The sequence below is a fragment of the Ostrea edulis genome, chromosome 4, assembly GCF_947568905.1.
Source record: "Ostrea edulis chromosome 4, xbOstEdul1.1, whole genome shotgun sequence".
Taxonomy (NCBI): domain Eukaryota; kingdom Metazoa; phylum Mollusca; class Bivalvia; order Ostreida; family Ostreidae; genus Ostrea; species Ostrea edulis.
Genome location: NC_079167.1, coordinates 63760284 through 63781822, shown reverse-complemented (window position 1 = coordinate 63781822; position 21539 = coordinate 63760284). Strand labels below are relative to the sequence as shown.

At 35.6% G+C, this 21539-nt stretch overlaps 1 protein-coding gene and 1 long non-coding RNA gene across 2 annotated transcripts in view; both read left to right on the top strand.

The window, feature by feature from the left end:
• The first annotated feature begins 4093 nt into the window (after positions 1-4093).
• LOC125669089 (uncharacterized) overlaps positions 4094-21539 on the top strand; it is a 50061-nt gene continuing 32615 nt past the window's right edge. Inside the window, exons 1-11 of the mRNA XM_048903537.2 lie at positions 4094-4226; positions 6300-6348; positions 6521-6714; positions 11532-11589; positions 12224-12400; positions 12714-12844; positions 13173-13401; positions 13562-13747; positions 13875-14045; positions 15074-15138; positions 16186-16387. Coding sequence (XP_048759494.2) covers positions 4209-4226; positions 6300-6348; positions 6521-6714; positions 11532-11589; positions 12224-12400; positions 12714-12844; positions 13173-13401; positions 13562-13747; positions 13875-14045; positions 15074-15138; positions 16186-16387 — 1480 coding nt within the window. The 5' untranslated portion in view covers positions 4094-4208. The remainder of the gene's footprint in view (positions 4227-6299; positions 6349-6520; positions 6715-11531; positions 11590-12223; positions 12401-12713; positions 12845-13172; positions 13402-13561; positions 13748-13874; positions 14046-15073; positions 15139-16185; positions 16388-21539) is intronic.
• On the top strand, positions 19650-21302 carry LOC125658873 (uncharacterized). Its single transcript, XR_007363828.2, has 3 exons — positions 19650-19860; positions 20510-20603; positions 20816-21302. It is a non-coding gene; the product is annotated as an uncharacterized LOC125658873 (long non-coding RNA).

Sequence of the window (21539 nt, the reverse complement as noted above, 5' to 3'; positions counted from 1 at the left end):
GACGTGAACTTCAGTGGAGTTCGGCGCGCATGCGTGCATTTTTCATAATTTCACTACGTAGGGATTCTATTTACATTCATTGATAGAAATAATAAGAAAGTCACAGCTATCTAAAGCCCAATAGAAAGACAGCGCACGTGCATATAGATTATAGATAGAATAGAATATATTTATTTCTAAATCAGAGCCCCAAATAGGAGATGTTACATACATAAGGAAGGAAGGAAAAACCAAAAGACAAGAGTTAACATGAATTGAAACAGGACAAAATGACATTGGACAATAAGGATGGAGTCACTGCACCTCATATGGTTAAGTTCAAGTAAACAAATGGAGCTGAGGAATTTTCCTAAGGATTTCATAATTTCAATATCTTCGCAATTTAAAATATTTAAAAAATCTTCGTCAAATACATCAGTAAATTTGTTCACTTTCGAATGTGCTAATTTAAATAATTTCTCTCTTTGTTGACTAATTTGTCACAATGAACAGAGACCTATATAACATGATTATGTTATACAATTCATCTTCTGCTACATTTTATGTAGACACCTGTCCCGCAGTACTGTCCAATATATTTCTGAAAAGAAGTTAAACAAGAAGTTCATGGGCCGCATCCCTCACCAGAGTCACATTGGCCCTGTTGATGTGATTTTTGAGATTTATTTTTTTTTTCAATCTTTATTCACGTGATTTTTTTAACCACATATTGTGGCCGCAAAAGGTCACGTCATAAACATGATAGAAAGTAGAAAATCATGGTATGCCTTGCCATTGGTACTGACTAAAACCCGGTCTCGGTCCCGGTCTTCGGTCTCGGTCCCGTGACTAAAACCCGGTTTTCGGTCCCGGTCCCATATTTTTTTATTCGATAAAAACAGAATATTTTAGCCTCAATTTCTCGTTAATTTAGATATGACATCTCATGCCTGCATTCTGATAGTTGATTGGTCATATTATTGTCGTCTTTTGTAAAATAGGATGTGATAACTCCGGGACCGGTGGGACCGAGAAATAAAAACAAACCTAAAAGCCAGTCCCGGTCTCAACATTTTTCCTAAATAGCCGCTTTAATCTACTTTTTCATTAAAAAAGATAAGGGTGTGATATTCTATAACATTTCTTTGTATGCACATGTATGTTTCTGATTTATTGTATGTTTGTGTTTTATTTCAATTTTCCTTTCTATGTCAAAATCGAACTCAACTACGTGATTTTTTCTCCCAAATGAACGCGTTACATTACATTTTCATAAAAAGATAAGGATGTAGAAGAGAAATAATATATATAGTTATGTACTTATCCTGGTGTATTTGTTTGTAAACTGTTGCATATAGTTTTTACAAAATTAATTCATTTTTTCATTCATGTCAAACACCTGACCACACGATTGAATTCAATATTCAATGTTGGTTTATTCCGAACCCGGTCTCAGTACATCCATGTACGTATACGGATGACTGCTCTCTCTCTCTCTCTCTCTCTCTCTTGAGTGTATCGTGAGAATCGCATTAACTTGCTAAATTATGACGTTATATTAGTTGTTTTAATCAGGGAAGAAAAGCCCCTATATATATATATATATATATATATATATATATATATATATATATATTAGAATACAAAGTAGAGTGCACGTGCAAAATCATCGTTGGGTACCCACGGGCGCTTCTATTCGATTCTCTCCATCATGAGGGAGCGTGAGTGGACGCAAAACCGTGGTTTGCGACGATGGTGCAAAATATGAGTCCAGAATGTACGATGTATGAAGTACTTAAAAAAATCATGTTCATGAGTGAAATGAAAAAGAAATCAAATATTGTCCTTAAATTTTATTATGATTATTGAAACATGAATAATTATTGTTGATAACGAAACAAAATTATTGTGCACTCTCGTCAACACCCCCCCCCCCCTTCCGGAAAGATTCTGAATATCAATACAAGAATAATGCTTTTGAAAAGAAAATGTTCAATTTCATTTTTATGCCCCCGTAATCGGATATATATATATAAAAAAAATCTTCAAAAAATAAAAAAATCTTTAATTATTTAGTATTTCACCTATTGATTACCGGACACTGAGGCAATTTTTCACATCCGTGTGTTTGTCAGCAAAAAACTTGAACCTTCGCCATAACTTTTGAATGCGTATGTTGATAGGGTTTTCATATTTCACATGTGTACTCCTTGTGACAAGACCTTTTTTTACATGCAATTCTTCATCTTTCAAATTTGATCTACTTTTGAAAATCTTTAACCTTATCCATAACTTTTGAAATGCTTCACGCAGACATACTTTTCATGTCTAATTAGACTGTAGGCCTATTTACATATTTTCAAAACTGAAATTTATTTCTTAAATGAATTTACATGTATGTTTTGCATATTTATAAATGTAGATTTCATTGTATGTAAATTTGTCAGTTTATGTCAAATTTATGCACTTTGAAATATAAGATAAAAAAACAAACAGTTTTTGTGCAGTATGATTAATATGTTTGTACATAAACCCATAACTATTCACAATAAATATAGTTACCACATAATATTACAGTAAAAATATACCATAGATTATTTGAAGATCATATAAACTCAGAGGGTATCTTCTGTATAAGTATACAGATTCTGACATTTTTGGTGAGCATGTGATCTATGTATGAAACACTTTTATAAATACTATAGATATATTAGGTGGATTTTTTTTTTTTAAGCATTATATCTAAAAACAACCACAACTGAAAAAAAGAAAACTAAATATCAATAAGAAGGGAAGAAATATTTTATAGTTATTATTCATTGGTTATATACATATATATGTAAAATGCATATCCATATAAAGAGATCGGATTCGGAATACAAAACATGAATCTTGACCTGAATAGAAGAAATGAAATAAATAAACAAATAAACCAACTGTAAATTACAAACAAATACACCAGGATAAGTACATATATATTATTTCTCTTCTACATCCTTATCTTCTTATGAAAAGGTAGTGTAACGCGATCATTTGGGAGAAAATGTCACGAACATGTAGTTGAGTTCGATTAATTCTGACGTAAATATAAAGAAAATTGAAATAAAAAACCTACACACAGAATAAATCAGAAATATATGTATACTAAGGAATTTCATTGAGTATCACGTCAATTTATTTTTTATGAAAAGGTAGTTTAAAACGGCTATTGAGGGGAAATGTTGAGACCGGAACCGGCGCGGCTTTTAGCATTGTTTTTATTTCTCGGTCCCACTGGTACCGGAGTTTTCACATATTATTTTACGAAAGAAGAAAATAATATGATCAATTAATTATCAGAATGTAGGCATGAGATGTCATACCTAAGTTAACGAGAAATGGGGCTCAAATATCCTGATATATTCTGTTTTTATCGAATAAAAAAAATTGGGACCGGGTTTTAGTCACGGGACCGAGACCGAAGACCGGGACCAAGACCGGGTTTCAGTCAGTACCAGCTAATACGTAACAATGGACATTTTCATATCAATACTCTTATATATTTATCAGTGTTCCAATAATGTTTTGGGATATGGCATCGATATTTCCCCTTGTATTCTCAATAAATTAAACAATATTTTGTTCATTTCGTCCATGTTTTTAAAATACTAGGCTATAAATTACGTACGTATACGCCATCCAGAAAAATACTACAATTAAATAAGTCGGACATAGGGTTTGCACATAACATAATGATGTAACCACATAACATAAAGATGTATCGACATAACGTAATGATGTTACCACATAACGTAATGATGTAACCACATAACATAATGATATAACCACATAACATAAAGAAATATCTCGACATAACATAATGATGTAACCACATAACGTAATGATGTAACCACATAACATAATGATATAACCACATAACATAAAGAAATATCTCGACATAACATAATGATGTAACCACATAACGTAATGATGTAACCACATAACATAAAGATGTATCGACATAACGTAAGGCTGAATTACATTATAAGGCAGAAACGGCGTTCCATACTAGGTGGATGTCTGAAGCGGTGTAGGCGTTTAAAAAAGACTAGATCCGCGCACCATGGATTGGATCTATGACGTCATAATGAAAGAGTGATGACGTGTGCCATTTTCTGCAATGGTAGATTTACAACTTCCTGTGTAAAAAAAAAAAAATGTAAAGAAAATATAATGTGTTGAATATTGGGATGTTTTTGTTGAGAAAGGTACAGTACAGTGATTTTCACATGTAATTTTTATTTCTTACTACGGCTTTTAAAATCAAAACTTTATCATCCCGTGACGGTTGATCAAACACTGCACTCTGGCCTGGCTTAGGTTATGTTCCTCAATCGTCCTCAGCTTATTCACCGGGAAGTTCTGGATGAGGGTTGTATGTGTATAACAGTGTATAAAGCTGGCCAAGGATGTTGAGACGGGTTAAACGTGGCCTGGATTTGTACGTTTACAGAAGTTAAAGGTCAAGATCTTTGTAACTTTGCTGCTTGGCCAAGGTGGCACCACAGGAGTCGGCAGTTTTATCTGTAAAGGTCTACAATGTAAACAACAACCACTGAGCTTTGCAGTAGACCTTTACAGATAAGACTGCCGACTCCTGTGATGGCACTTACGTTTTTCAAAATCCTGCACTGTGTTTATGTAATAATAGTATGGGTCTATAACATACCATTTCCTTTATTTTGAAGAAAAACAACCCACCTAGATACATGTATATAGACCCCTGCTATCATTACAGACACAATTACCGGTTCCTGTGGTTTATGAGTTAACATGTGAAACAAAATGGGCCTATTCGGCGTATTCGCAAATTCAATTTCACTTTCGTCTTTGGTAGAGGGAAAACAGTGAATTACGCTAGGAATTGATAAATTTTGTTTGTTTTAACTATAGTAGGGGTCTTAATCTCAGCTGAGATTAGTAGGAGTCTATACCATACCACTCTCTAATAAAAACATTTTTAGGGGGTGGTATGGTATAGATCCTACAATTATTATTACAGACAAAATGTAAGGAAACGGGGGTGCCGGTGGTTTTAATCAGAGTGTATTAGGAGAAGGGGAGGGGGTAATCAGACTCACCATAGTTGATTAGCAGCTTTTCTGAATGTGCAATTCAATGTAATCCTTTTATACATATGTTGTACAGTACACTGACGCCCCCTTTGCCAAAAGTGAGTTCTGATCTCAAATCCTTTCGGGATCTGGGTTAGAATAGGTCCTCAGTAGTCAGTACCCTTTACTTGTCGTAAGAGGCAACTAAATGAGGCAGTCTTTCAGATGAGACTGCAAGAACTGAGGTCCCATGTCAGCAGATGTGCCATGATAAAGATCCCTCCCTGCTCAAAGGCCATAAGCACCGAGCATAGGCCTAAATTTTGCAGCCCTTCAATTCACTGGCAATGATGATGTGTCCATATGAGTGAAAAATTCTCAAGAGGGATGTTAAGACAATATAAAACAATCAATCAATCTAATTTCAATTACATCCCATTCAAAACATTTTCACTTGTGTAAAGATGTCACCACCTGTAAGTGGAGTTCTACAAATTTTGACCTTAGCATGGCTCTCATAGCCATGACAGTTGGGGTTCTTTATAGGGGCTTAATGCTTACAAATACATGTCAAGATCTTTGTTATTAAGGTTAAACACTTGGTTTTTCTTTAATTTCTGATGCTGGGTATTTGGCAAAGGAACAGTGACTACCTTAGTCCTATATGAAACATTACAGGATCGAGAATTGAATTTGGACCTCCCGGTTGTGAAGCGAAAGCCATGTCCACTAGTTATAGGCTACTGCCTTCAGTGGCTAGGGTTATTGTGTAATCAGCAATGTCCACAGTGTCGGTTAAACATGTATTGTAAACACATGCACACATAATTAATGTATTAGTGGTTAGAAATGAGGGAGAAATTGCAGGTGTGCATGGTGTTCTATACAGTTCTGAAGTATGGCAGATGAGTTATTATGGCATGTAAAAATAAAATATTTTCAGTTACACTATTCAATTTTTTCTGAGCATATTCTAGACCCAAAGGAAGAAATTTCGAATGGGAAACCAAGATACTCTTCGATTTATCTCCCAACCCCACCCACTCCCTCTCCTTGAACTCTTACTTTGCTTTTTATTCTCATTCAGCCTAATTATTTTGAGATTATAATGCACAACTGTAAAGAATGGATTTACTTGTAAATTAGAATTTTTGTGATATTAATTGCATAGATCTGCCATGCAGATGAGTTTTGTTTAATTTTTTTTTTTTACCTTTTCCATTGAAGGCATTCTGGACCTGTTTGATTCTCCCACTAGTGTTTCAGTGTGGACAAGGTGAGACATGCATTTTTTATGAGATTAAGGCATGCATATCAAAAAATTTCTGCAATCTGTCATAAATCTATGATTATGTTTTAAGGAGATTTAAGTGACCTTGTATGGGTGTTATACATGTACATTACTGTGTTGAGGAAATAAAATCCATGAATTTTTCCCCCTTAAGCAGCACTGAGGAAAGAAGATGAAAAATACTTGAAAAGAGTCTTCTTCAGAGCTCTAAATGTGCTTTTGCCAAAAGCAAGAGACTTTTTTCGCCGTAACTGTGGGGATGAAGACGACCCCCTGTGTCCAAGGAAATGGCTCTTCTCAACAAATATACAGCAACGGTTATTCAGACCAGGGGAGAAAAGAATCGAAAAGGTACAAATTTAGGGGTAGGAGTTTAAAGCATAACTGGAATGGGTATTTTTATGCCCCTGTAATTGTAGAATTGGGGGACAGATAGATTTCTGTCTGTCTGTCTGTCTGTATGCAAAACCATGGATCCCTGGTGGATAGATAAGGGCTTTCATATTTCACATATGTATTTTTCATGACAAGACTTTTTTGGTACCAGTGATACCAAAATTTTTGACTTTGTGCCCTAAATACAGAGCTGTTTACTTGTATGGATTGTCTGTATTTTCTACAGATTTTCTAGTCAAATATGCGCTATGGATTCACGTTGAAAATCTAACATTTCCCACAAATCCGAAAAATAAATACTCTTTAGTTATTTTCAGAATTGGCCGATTGATTTGAAAAAGAAACTTGTTAATATTGAAGTGTCACTGTTGATTAAAGCACATAAAGTTTTTTGACATTGATTTATGTCAAACTTGAAAAAGCATGGAGGTTGAGTGTCATATTGATGAAAATCCAAACGAAAATCCAAACTAAAAAGAGATGAAACCCTATCAGAGGTTCAAAAGAACAAAAAATATATATCCAAAACTACAAGGACTCATATGGATTGAGTGCCTTGGTCATGCCTCCAACAGTCAAAGAAACTGATTACATGGGTGTTTTGCAGCATGTGAAACATATAGACTCTATCTTAGACTTTATCTGCGGTCACGCTGGCAGAAATGTCTGCTACAGACACATTCAGAGTATACATTTTAAGGAGGAATGCTACAGCAGAGAAATTTGATGTGGATGAAAAGTGGAGAATTGATTCCAACAATATTTTGAAATTTATAACTTTCAAATTCACTTAATTTAATAAAAAAAAATGCAGTTTTAGTAGAAAGTAATCTGAAAAAAGTTTAAAATTTGTTGGACCCGAACCTGGCCAGCTAGGCATTTGAATTGAAAAGGAATAAACAAATATTGCTGATATTTATATTTTCATCCATGTTTTATGAAGATGTAGTACATCTCCTTTAATAAAGACCTGTTGAAGCAGAAATTGTCATAGATGTTCCTATAACAACAGCATGCAATAACGAGCAGAGGCGTGATATCTGAATTGATTGGTTTAACAGACTGAGTTGCATTGTTTTCTTCATCTTTCATATAGTGACAAAGTGCTCAAAATACTGACATTTGCTTCTAAAATACTGATACCACTAAATCAGAAGGGGTTAAAACAGCTTGGCCTGCCTTAAATTACCTCGGAGTTCGACCTGCTTTAGAAAAACTTTTATCTTGGCCATAACTTGTGAATGGATGGTAATATGACTTTTATATTGCACATGTGTGTTTCTTGTGACAAGACCTTTTTTGAAATTAAAATTTATGACATTGTGACCTTTACCTTGGGGTTTAACTTACTTTTGAAACTTATTAAACATGGCAATTTTTAATGGATGGTGATAGGGTTTCATATTTTCACGTGAATTCCTTGCGACAAGACCTTTTTTTATGTAGCAAAAGTTTTGACCTCATCACCTTAGAGTTTAACTTACTTTTGAAAAGCTTTAATCTTGACCATAATTTTTGAATTGTTCGTTTTAGGGCTTTCGTATTTCAGATGTGTATTCCTTTCTTTTTGTACTAATGTTTTGACATCTTGACCTGGATTTTGATCGTACAGGGGCATCAGTGTTTCATAAACAAAAAACCATATTACCAACAACTAAAGTATAGTTCTGCTTTATGTATTGAGCTGATGAAAGTTTGCAGTCTATCTTAGCTCACCTGATCTAAAGGTTTATGTGAGCTTTCCTAATCAAAATTTGTTTTCCATCTTTCATTGGCATAGACTGTAATTATTGTTAGCTTTGTAAACTTTAATTTTCACAATAGATTCAGGGGGCCGGGGTTCGAATCCTGGTCTGGTCCATTGCATTTTCTTCTCCCTTCCTGCTACATTAGTTAAAGTCTTCTCATGAATTGATAAGCTGTAATTCGTCATGTTGATAGGCAAACATCCTTGAGTACTACAGATTACAGTTTATTCAAATCATGGCCCTGGAGGGTAGAGTGGGGTGACAGAAGGAGATCTTGATCCGCTCACAATATTTTCATGGCAACATATGGGAAATATTTTTATGCCCCCCTTCAAAAAAGAGGGGCATATTGCTTTGCACCTGTCTGTCGGTACGTCGGTCGGTTGGTCAGTAGACCACGTTGTCCGCTCAATATCTTGAGAACCATTCACTTGATTGTAATGATATTTCATATGTGGGTTGGTTATGAGTAGAAGAGAACCCCTCTTGTTTTTCAGCTCAAAGGTCAAGGGTCAATCTACTCTGGACATAGGAATACATTGTCTGCTCAATATCAAATATGGGCTCAAAGCTTACGTAACAGTATATGATGGAAATCTTTTTTTTAAAAATTAATGATTCTCAAGAGTAGCAGGCAGGGGCAGATCCCGGAATTGTGGTTACGGGGGGTGCCATTTTATGAGGCAGGGGGTCTGGGGGGCCGCCTTGAGGCCACTGGATTTTGCAGGTTTTATAGAGCTTGAAATATGTCTCCTATTTAGTCCAATCTGATTAAAACCAGATCCTGAGATTCGCTCACTTAGATCGGTACACTAGGATCTGACGTAACCCCATAGGGGGTCATGTCCGCATGACCTTTCGCTTGGAATATTCATGAGAACTATCAGCCAGTCAGATTGCGCCATACAGACAATGATGGCTATTTAGGCGGTTCCTGGCAATTCGTAAACAAATTGCCGTAATCTCTCTCCCACGAAGTTTATTCCACACTGTAAAGTTGTATAATCTCGCATAACGAATTTTAAACTTTCACAATAATGCCTAATCTATTCCGTTCATTCAAACAACAAAACGTACGATATGAAATATACCCAAATTAAATTAATAGTGAATTCAGATATATGTATGAATAGGGACGGGTACGAATTGAATAGTTTTCAAGATGGTTTACTTAAATAACGCGAGGAATATAACGCCAGTCAACGTAAACGGTGCATTGTGACGTCGCATCTAGCTGCGATATGTTTTCTTTCAAACCAAACAATCGCAGCCATTTTCCTTGAATTGTGAACTCCACGGGATTTTTTAGCGTTTGAATGAAAGAAATCCCGCAGAGAATACAGAAGTTGTTTAAATCGCATGTTTTGACAGGTGTGTAGCCGTCTGTCAAACGCGCAGCCATTTTTTTTTTATTTTTTTTTTTTTTTTTTTTTGCATCTCTAACGTAAATAATGACGCAAAGGTTCATGGGAGAAAAATTACCGTTGGTATAAATCGACAGGGTCAATTTGATTGGCTTAACGAAAGGTCATGCGGACGTAACCCTATATGGGGTTACAGGACGTAACCCTATATGGGGTTACGTCAGATCCTAGTGTAGCGATCTAAGTGAGCGAATCTCAGGATCTGGTTTTAATCAGATTGCTATTTAGTCATTTGTACTATTTTCTATCATTTTTTATAATGTGAAATGAATGAAAATGACAAAAATTTAAGGGTTTTTGGAAAAAATTGAGTTCTCCCAATAAAATATTTCAAGAAATTAAAAGATTTTGTTATTCATTTCTCCGGGAGTGGAAGAAATTATTGCTTCTTTTATAGTTTAGTACATTTTTCTAATTTACCTTAAATTTGAAAATTTTAGGGGTCATATTCATGCATCTTCAGGTAGTGCAATATTAAAGTTTGATCAAATCAATGCCACAGGGGTAGGTTTAGGCCACAATGCAATCTTTATATAGGAATATATAGGTTTTATATAAGTTTTATATAGGAATATATATATGAGGAGGAAAATTCAAAATCTTAAAAACGAAACAGTAATAAGTATTAAATACAATTATCCTCAGGTAGTGCAGATTCCAGTTTTTGTTTGAACCATGAATGGTTCCCAGCAGGGAGGTATAGATTGCAGAATTGGGGCCACAATATGAATCAGAATTTGACATGGGAATATAGAATAAGAAAAAAGTCTAAACTTTATTTTATGATGATTAACAAACAAGTTCTACAAATTATGTTAATGCTTCTCGTCGACTCAGATTTTGGCCTGAAGGGGTCATTGATATGGGAGTACGCGGAGGAACCCACTTGTCTGAATGGGCAACCACAATACCCTCTCACATTACAACTACTGCTGATCCTGAGGATCAAACTTGGGTTGCAGCAGTGAGAAGCAAGAGTGTTAACCATATATGGATATAGAATATAAATATCTGAGATACTATTAATATCTCATAATTGTGAGATACTGATATCTCACAAGTGGTCATCTCAAAAGCCTACAGAAAGTAGAAACTGTCAATTTAGATTGACTTATGAAGGTGATCGCCTGATCGGCGGGAAAATCACATACATGTGTTTTAGGTAAACCATTGGTTCTACATATATTGTTTCATTGGGATGAAGGGGGTGGGGGTATGTGCAGAAGATATATGTACATGCTATCCACACTTCAGTTGTCTTTGCCTGTGGTATACAACAGCAAGACTAGTAAGTAATATATTGTTTAACTGATACATCCCTATGTAATGTTTGAATTCAAATTTAGTCATGACCCTCATGTCCTTTGGGGCAAGGGTAGAGTCATAATATGGGGTCAATTTTTTTTTGTGGAAAGTGGTAATTTTTTTTTATTTTTTTTTACAAATCTACTGTCAGACAAAAGAACAGAGCCAATGTGACTCAGGTGAGTATTGTGGCCCATGGGCCTTTTGTTCTTTGATACAAAGTGATGTGTTCCATTATTATTAGTAATGTTATATAATTGAAATAATAAACATTTATTTTATATTTTTTCAACAGGACAGATTCTATCAAAGCTATCTTTGCTATAAATTCAAACAAGTCAAGGTGTGTCCATGTAAGTAAATTTATTTTTGTACATGTCTCTTTTTACAGTTGTAATCATTATTTTGTTTGGAAATGTTGCTTCGGGCCTGAGTAAAGGATGCTGAGACATGCCATCAGTAGCATACATCTGCTTGTAATTTTTAGTAAAACAAACTAGATCTTTTTCAGTGTTTGAAATAACTGTGCCCCAGACTGCCCTAGATGCATAAATTTTGCGAAAAGCGAACAAATTTCATTGTAGAAACACACAACCAGACATGTTGAAATTCCCATTAATTAGAATTTAGATGTATCAAATCTACTTATCATATCGGTTACGAAGTAGTAACAAGCCAAGGGCTTTATAGAATTGTATATGATCGAGATCGAAGTTATGGGAACCGAGTCCTGTAGTCAAATAATCGCTTTAATAAGAAGATAGCTATTAATTAATAAAAGTAATTTAAAAACTGGGTTATTTCCTCAGGGCTAGTAGCCAGGTCTTTGGCATGCAGGGCTGACAGATTTCACAAACAATTATCAGCCCTGCAAGTCTAGCTAATTTTAAAACGAGTTTCAAACACTGATATTTTACATTCCGAATTTTTTAGCAGATTTTAATATTTACAATGAGTGTGATCTTGTACTCTGTGGTGTGACTTCAGTGGATGGTGCATGGGGAGCCTGGACAGCCTGGTCCAAGTGTTCTGGGAAGTGTGGTCTGGAGGGAGGACAGAACAGGACCAGATTATGCAACAATCCACTGCCCTTAAGATTTGGCAAACCCTGTGTTGGTCCCAATAACAAAAGAAGACAATGCATCAGACACTGCAAAAAGAAAGGTAATAATATAGGAAACTGAAGATGATATGTCAATGTAACAAAGCTATATGTACTGCACATAGAATGATGTTGTTTGGAAGGCTGATTGCTGAATCTTATACTATTGCCAAGGAGGATAATTATTTGTTTAGTTTGAATGGAGGAATTGTGATCTTTTTGGTGGATCTAAGGGTGAAGGTGGGGTGGTATGCTTAGTTTGTGACAAGGATATCTATATACTCATAACAATACTAGACTGGGCAGGGGCTTTTTTTTCTCTGAACGGTCTTGTAGTTCATGTTCTGGACAATTTATACACATACATTATTGCAGTGAGTAGCAGAAAGGAGGCACAGACCTATTTGGACTTTATGAATAACGGGTTTCCAAAACTGAAACAGGAGTGTGTATCTGGACACTGCACTTATGATGACCTGTCTCACTACCTCGGGGGCAAAGAAAAGGTATGTTTTCAACACCTGTGAGATTTTGAGATGATAAGACAATATTTGTTTAGGTAAGGATTTGATATTGGTTGTAACAACTGAATTTGTAGCAACCATGCAGGCGTGATGCAATTGTTTGGTTTCAGATAATGTTATATTGCAAATCAGAAACTTGTAATGATAAAGTACGTGTAAATGATTTAAGTTTAGACTAGCAGTAGAACTATATATAGATCTCTGAGAAATATTTTCTCGGATAGCTACAGTTCTGCAACTAGTTTATCTACACATTTGTACATTTAGTAGTTGAAAAATTCATAATTTATACATATATATGTATACAAAGGAGAAATACTGGGCCAGTATGCAGTGTATATATAATGATCGTGAATGTCTAGTGGATGGAGGATGGTCAGCTTGGACAGAGTGGACAACATGTCAGCCAGTGTGTGGGCTGGGGAACCGCCACAGGGAGAGATCCTGTAGTAGTCCTACCCCGAAAAATGGGGGCTATCAGTGTATTGGATCCACCTACCAAAATCATCATTGTTTTGGTACAGATTGTACCAAAGCAGGTATTGCTCCTGTATAATACATGTATACAATATGATATGACTGTATTTTCATATTAAGATGTCAATTTGATATAAGTGTATATTTCTTGATATGAATGATTATGAATTTTTGAAACAATGAACTCTTTGATAAATATTATTTTATCTTTTGTTTGTCAAGATTTAATTTTTGGACATTACTTATCCGACTGGTCTGACTTTTCGCCATGTTCTGTTTCGTGTGGTAAATATGGAATTCAAAGGAAACGGAGACTATGTCTGAAGCCAAATCACTGTGCCCGTCAGTTGGAAAATGGTAGCAATGAAATTCACATCACCAAGCCATGTTATAATGGAGAATGTCCAGGTGAAAATAAAAGATAACAATTTTCTTATATTTCCAAAGAATCTACCAATCATCGTAAAACCTACGAATCTATAATTTGCATTTTCTGTTTATTTAATTTTCAACCTTACAAGAAATTTATTTTTAGCAAAAGGAGGTTGGTCTTCTTGGCAGAAATTGGATTTCTGCTCCGCCCGCTGTGGTGTCGGCCGAAAGACCAGAATCCGTTCGTGTAATTTTCCATTTCCCACCGGAAGTGCTTATTGTATTGGTAACGAAGTGGAGACCAAAATCTGTAGAGGCCCCTGTGATGAATCATGTAAGATCATTATCAAATGATTTTTAGCTCGCTGGGACGATTGTCCGGAGAGCTATCACCATGACCCCGATGTCGGCGTCACACTTTAAGGAAAAAAGTTTAACCTGGGTTGTATCTTGTGAACAAATGGGGATAGAGTTTTGATATTTCACATATAGATGCCTCATGAAGAGACCATTGTTTGGTACCAAGACTATTGAACCTGTAACCTTTGACTTTGGCCTACTTTTCAAAATCTTTAACCTGACTAATATCTTTTGAACCAAGGGGGATAGGAGTTTGATATTAAAGAGACCATTGGTTTGGTACCAAGACTTTTGACCCTGTGACCTTGGACTTTGACCTACTTTTCAAAAACTTTAGCCTTGGTTTTATTTTTTGAACCAAGAGGGATAGGGTTTTGATATTTCACATATAAATGCCTCATGAAGAGACCTATGTTTAGGTACAGTCATTTGACCTCGTGGTCTTTACCTTGAACTTTGACCTACTTTTCAGAAACTTTAACCTGGGCTATATCTTTTGAACCAAGAGGGATGGGGCCTTAATGTTTCAAATATAGATGCCTTATTAGAAGATATTTCTTCTGTTTTCAGAACTATTGACTGTGGACTCTGATCTTCTTTTCAAAAACATTAACATTGGCTATATCTTTTGAACCAACAGGATAGGGATTTGATATTTCATATTTAGATGCCTCATGAACAGGCCTTTGATATGGTATAAAAACTTTTGACCTATTTAGCTTGGACTCTGAGCTATTTTTCAAAAACGTTAGCCTTTTGAAGTATAGGGGTAGGTTTAAAGTAGAGTCATGCTTCCCGACGAGCTATGTTGTTTTCTGACAACTCTTGTTGTGGTCAGTTGTCTGCTGAATCAAAAGAGATGAAAACTAACGTGAATATGTGTTTAACAGTTTTGTTTTTCTATAGCATTAGCATAATATGAAGTGTTCATGGCAACTATGAATTAGCATTCGACAAAGTGGTCAGTTTTATATTGTATGAATATAAATAAAAAAATTTTAGGGGATAAAGTTGTCAAAGACATAAAGAAGACAGGACTGCAAAGCAAAATGGAACCAAGATCAGAGGTAAAATAATTTACATTCATCAACATTTTATTTAAGGAGGTACTCTACATCATCATAATGGCTGACTTCCTTTTAAAACCTGGATGAAAATATAAATATCAGCAATATTTGTCTATTCATTTCAAATAGCATTGCCAAGCTGAGTAGCTCAATAGGTTAGCATGTCAACTGCTGAAAAGAGTTTTTAATTTTTTTCAGATTACTTTCTACTAAAACTGCATTTTTTTAAATAAGTTAAGTAAATTTGAAAGTTTTCAATTTTAAAATATTGCTGCACAGATCCTCCACTTTTCATCCATATCAAATTTCTCTGATGTAGCATTCCTCCTTAAAATTTCCAGTCTGGCTATTGGCAAAGTACCTGTTCTGTGTATGTGTAACAGGAAGGGAGAAAATGTAATGGACCAGACTGGAATTCAAACCCAAGTCCTCTGAATCCCTGGTCAGGTGCCCCACCAACTGAGCTAACTGGCCATTGGAGATTGAACTTGGCTGACCACCACACCCCTCCCTCCCCAAACTGTCTCTGCCCTTGAAGACACACAACCCAGATTTTTAGCCCTCGGCAGGACTTTTACTTGCAAATCCAGGGGTCAATGGCTTCAAATGTAAGAGGAAGGGAGAAAATGCAATGGACCAGACTGGGATTCAAACCCTGGAGGCCCCCTGAATCTGTAGTCAGGTGCTCTACCATGAGAGCTATCTGGCCACCAGTGATTGAACCCCATTGGCCACTACCTTCCTCCCTCATTGAAGACATCAACCCAGGATCTATATCACCTGTCAATTCCAGAGGTTGGTCTATGGCAACAAATGTAACTGGAAGGAAGAAAATGCAATGGACAGACCAGGATTTGAACCCATGCTCCCTGAATCTCTAGTCAGGTGCTCTACCAACTGAGGTACAATGTATCTGGCCACTGGCAATCGAACCTGTCTGACTGCCACACATGAATGCATGACATATCTGAAAAATTATAGATTAAAATTTTTGAAACGTTATATTATAAAATTTAAATGTTATAATAACTAGAACCTTTGTTTCAGGACACACCTGCCAATGGAGACACATTCAATGTTCCATTGATAAAAAATCAGGAGGCAAATTACACTGTGTGGAGCAAGTGGTCACATTGTACCAAGTCATGTGAAGGGGGCTTCAGATGGAGGGAAAGAAATTGTAAAACAGCAGGACAATGCTTGGGAGAAATATTTCAAAGACAAATGTGTAACACAGCCAAATGTCCAGGTATCAGTTTGATCTCATCCTAAATAATCATTTTTGTGAGAATTAAAGGTAGATTCATGCGCAGCCTTTTAAAAATACAGTGATCCCCCCATCATAATGCCAACACTTGTACCTCGGCAATTTTGGCATTATAACGTGGGTGGCATTACATCAGGGGGGGGGGATGTGTACAGCTGTCATAAGAAATCAAACAAATTTTATCTTCTACATCAATGTGCTATTAGATTTTGGTGTGTCCGCCACACTCAAATTTAAAAAGCAATAATGCATATTTGAACTCAGATGATTTACGTAACTTATTATCTGCTCCAAACTTTGATACCTGGAGGATAACGGCGGATAATTGGTTAAGCTTGTTCACTGAAATTTTCCTGCCGTTAATTGGCGATAATTAACGGGGTGATTATAATGGTAATTGACCAAATCGTACCTGTAAATAGGTTGACGGATGGTGGTAAGAAGGGGACTGCGTTATAACGGGGTTTTACATAGCAAGGAAAACGAGACTTTGAACATTTTTGGGGATATGCAGGGGTGGCATTATAATGGGGGGGGGGGGGGGGGGGGAGGGGTGCAATATGGCGGGGTATCACTGTATGTGTCAAGCAAATGTTGGGTTGGGTTTTTTGGTGGGTTTTTTTTCCATTTTGATAGATTAAACAACTCTTGATCTAATTAAAAAGCTCATATTTGACATATCTTGTCATGCTTATTTTCCTATGATGTGTCTTAGAGTACATGCATGCACCCAAAAATCAAAGATCCAAAATTTGACACAAAAAAGATATCTCGTGATGTGGGACTTTCGAAACCACTCTGACTTTTATCGCGTGTTCATTGTAAGGCATGTCACTTCCGGATTACAATAATTACTAAGTAAACAAGCATGGAATACATCAATTGCTATCAAATTCCTGCATTAAAATGCTATCTTTCAAAGAAAGGAATCACTACAACCATTTATAGGGAAATGCATTTTATTATATAAAATTACGAGAGTTGGCAAGGGAAATAAATCGAGGGAATATCTTGAGGATATCGGTAAAACTTCACACTTTGCGTTCAAGAATATGCATCTAATTGTGTTTTTTTTCCTTCCATATAATTTATAACCAAGTACTAATTAAGCACCAATAGTGACTTGGATCATTCGTAGGACTATGAGTACCTCTTTACGGACTGTCTGCAAGCAATACATCATTTGTAATGATGTCAACTTTGCCCTAGCTACTAATGGTTACTATTACGTGACTGAGGTGTATAAACATCAATTCTAATCGATCGTTCCGGCACATCCCGAAAGTTCCGTATTTATCAAGTTATTTGCTAAATCACATCATATTAAGTTATAATATAATACACTTGTTATGAACAACATTTTAAAAGAATTACAAAGGAAAGCATGTATAATCTGATGTGCAAGCGGCTTGACGTGGTCTTCAGAATAAATCACTAACTGTCTCATTTTTGGAAATTTTTCAAAATCTTAATTCTTTAATGTTTTGAAGATTATTCAGAATGATACCTTAAATTAACTAAAATATCATGATTGTCCACAGATATTGTGCATAATAGACTTTTGAACATATACATGTATACCCCCATAAAAAGTAATGTTGTCAGGTTTTATAAGTTATTGTGAGCAAACCTTGAAAATATAGTCAAATATTAACAAAGCAGATATGTATGTTACAATGAGGAATAATGAAATACAAAACACTACATGTGTATGACAGAAACTGCAACTTTGGTCCTAACTGGGGGGGGGGGGGGGGGGGGGGGGGACCTCGATCCCCTCAAACCTTTTTCAAAATATTTCAGGTTTTTGTTTTTTGAACTTTTCTGTCTTTTACCTGACTACTTGTCTTTAAGAGAGAAAATACACATTGTCACACAGGATGAAACCTATTTTGAATTGACCACAAGTATGCTAAGCTCAACCACGCACCTGCCAACACACCACAAACTTTCCTCTCAATGCTTCTACTACAGGGCATGAGATGGATGAAATATTTAGAGTATTTTCACATAAGGGGGGGGGGGGTGTCATTAACCATGTCCTCATTTCCAACACCAGGCAATGTACGTAACATATATGGTCTCAATGAAATAACCAATCTAGATACACGCAAAAACACAGCTTGTTGGCACAGGGAGTGGAAGCAATCATAACAATTGACAATGGAGAACTAATGTATTTCAATACACTGGCTTTCCCCTTTTCAAGTCAATGACTTGAAAAGGGGAAAGCCAGTGTATTGAAATACAAGTTCTCCATTGTCAATTTCTAGCGCGGATGAAGGGTTGTTGACTTCTTAAACTTTTCTTTTTTCCTGGGGGGGGGGGCTTACTTGTACAGGTTTCATTTATAACATGCTGACTCTGAAAACGCTAAATGATAAGTGAAAGTTCATGGCTGGAATGTAAAATTCAAACTGGATGCATGAAAGGATTTACCAGCCTTAAGGTGGCCCTACACCTTGAAAGAGCTTCTGAAATCAGCACAGAATGATTTGATCATGAAAGTATGATGATATGTAATAAGTATGTCAAAAGGCAGAAAATATAATGCAACCCAGCAAACACGTGACGTCAAATCGACTTCGGATTTTGGTTGAATTTAGGTCGCGACGTCAGATGACTAAATTCCAACGTCGGATGGACGTCAAATTGCTACGTCTAATCAATGTCGGCTATTGACGTCGTTATGACGTTGATAATTGGTTGTGGTCAGTCTGATGTGGGAAAACGACGATATCCCGACGTCAGTTCTTCAACGTTGTGGAAATTATGAAACTGCGTGTGATATAGTAATTAATTGATTTTGTCTGGTCGTCTAAAATAGGCAAAAGCCTATATTCAAATTAGAGTTGTAATATTTATTTTAAACCATAACTTTCCGGATATTTTATTTCACGTAGATTACGACTACGATAAGAATTTTGGTTCAATCTTTATACTCAACAGAGAACGCCAGACAATAGTCGGCCTATTTCAATTGCTTATTTTCAGTCGGTCGTTTACTGTGAAAGAAAAGTTAAAAGTAATCGCATTTGCCCAAACCCATGTAAATTGTGCAGCATGCATGCAGAAAGCCATGCTACAGAGAGAAAAATTACGACATCTACCGTATACCGGTAATCATATCTTATATCAGTTTTAAAATATACAAAAAAAATAATAAAAGTGTATTTTTAACTCAACAATATGTTGAACAAATGAATTCATTTCATTTGCTTGTGGGTGTGCATGCTCTGCTCTGGGAATTCTAATTAAGGATCCCCCTTTCATGCAATGTGTTTACCGAGAGTTAACGAGGAATGGCACAGCGGGATGCTATGGCCAAGACTCATACAGCCGATCCTAGTTATGCAATTTTTTCGGGATTTGATATGCTGTGTAGGTCAAAGTTTTGGAAAACCCAAGCCATTCTTGTAACACAAAGTCTGAGAGCTGGTGAACAGTCGGGTAATGTGAGTATAGTTTTGTAGTTAATATTAATATCTTATAAATGCCAGCATCGACATGTAAATGATTCATTCTGTATATTTGGCAATTGTAAGACCTGTGTATAATTTGATTTGTAAACAAAAGAAATTCAAATTCTAAGAACATTAATTTTGAAATACTATAACATCAAATGTACATCATTTACTAATACACAAAGTATGCAACATTAGCATGATATGCATGGTTATATTGATTGATAACTCTGAATTTTTGAGTAGAACGAAATCATACTTAGTAAGTTTAAACAATATACAAGTTTGGTATATCAAATAAAAAATAACAATAAACTAAAACGTATATGTACATCACTCTTGTCCTCGTTTGTAAAATATATATATATATATCGCTTAATTTATTCACTCTATAGCTTATTGAATTGTAGCTTATGAAATGAACACCTTACCGATGCACATACACTATTAATAGTAATATTTATGCATTTTAATTCTGACACTATGGATATTTTATTCACATGTATGTGCACATCGATTTTATATGTACAGCTGTACCTGTGTAACTTCAAAGCCCCTGTAACGATCTACTTTCCCATTCACTCACTATTAATGTGGGAAAGAGTGTTTCATGGACTGTATATTTTAATTACATTTTCAGGATAATGACAAATGATGTAATGTCCCTTATGAATATAAAGGGCAAAGAGGGAAGATGGCATTTGGCACGACATCAGTGTTTCAGGCAGTGATAGGTATGTTTATCTATGTCAGTTTCATTAAATCTAATGTCATTAAAAAATTTATGTTCCTGCAACTAAAATAGGGGGTATGAATTTGTTTTTCACTTGTCTTTCTGTCTGAAACTTTAACCTTGATAATAAATTTTGAATTTTTAAATTTCTAACTTGTTATCACTAGATATTGTAAAAGATGATTTTTAATAAATACTTCTTTATTTTTGTAGCAAGTGCAGTTCATCAATTTAATGCGACGGAACACGAAGTCCAAGAGGCTGTTGCGAAGTACCTTAAATATGCATCAGACCGGAGAGGTGGAGGTGGCCGGGTCGAAAAATAATTAGTGGAATCAAATGATAACTTTGATTTATATTTCAGGGCGTCAAGTTTCCTTTAAGTTCCTATATTTGGGGGTTATTCCTATAAATTCCTATATTTCCACAAAAATTCCTATATTTCTGTGAAATTCCTATAAATTCCTATATTTTAGGGTAAGCGAAAAATGTTGGATTCTGAAGCAAAACCAGTACTGTATATTACAAACAATTTGTGTCATCTATTTGTAACTATACAACATTTACTTCAAAAAGGTGCTATATTTCTGAGGTTTGTCCTATATTTTTTGGACCAAAATTCACTTGACGCCCTGATATTTGATAGTGTTACTGACTGAATATTATTTCATGAACAATGAATAAAGAAGGAAAATGACAAGAATAAGAGTTCTCTTGTTCAAATGATTACATTTCAACTTATTGATGTTGCAAAAATGGTGTCAGTTTGATGTCGATTGATTGATTGTATATTGTTAATGTCTTGCTCAAGAATTTTTTACTCATATGGAGACGTCATCATTGCCGGTGAAGGGTTGCAAAATTTAGGCCTATGCTCGGCTCTTATATGGCCTTTAAGCAGGGATGGATCTTTATCATGCCACAACTAGTTTGACAC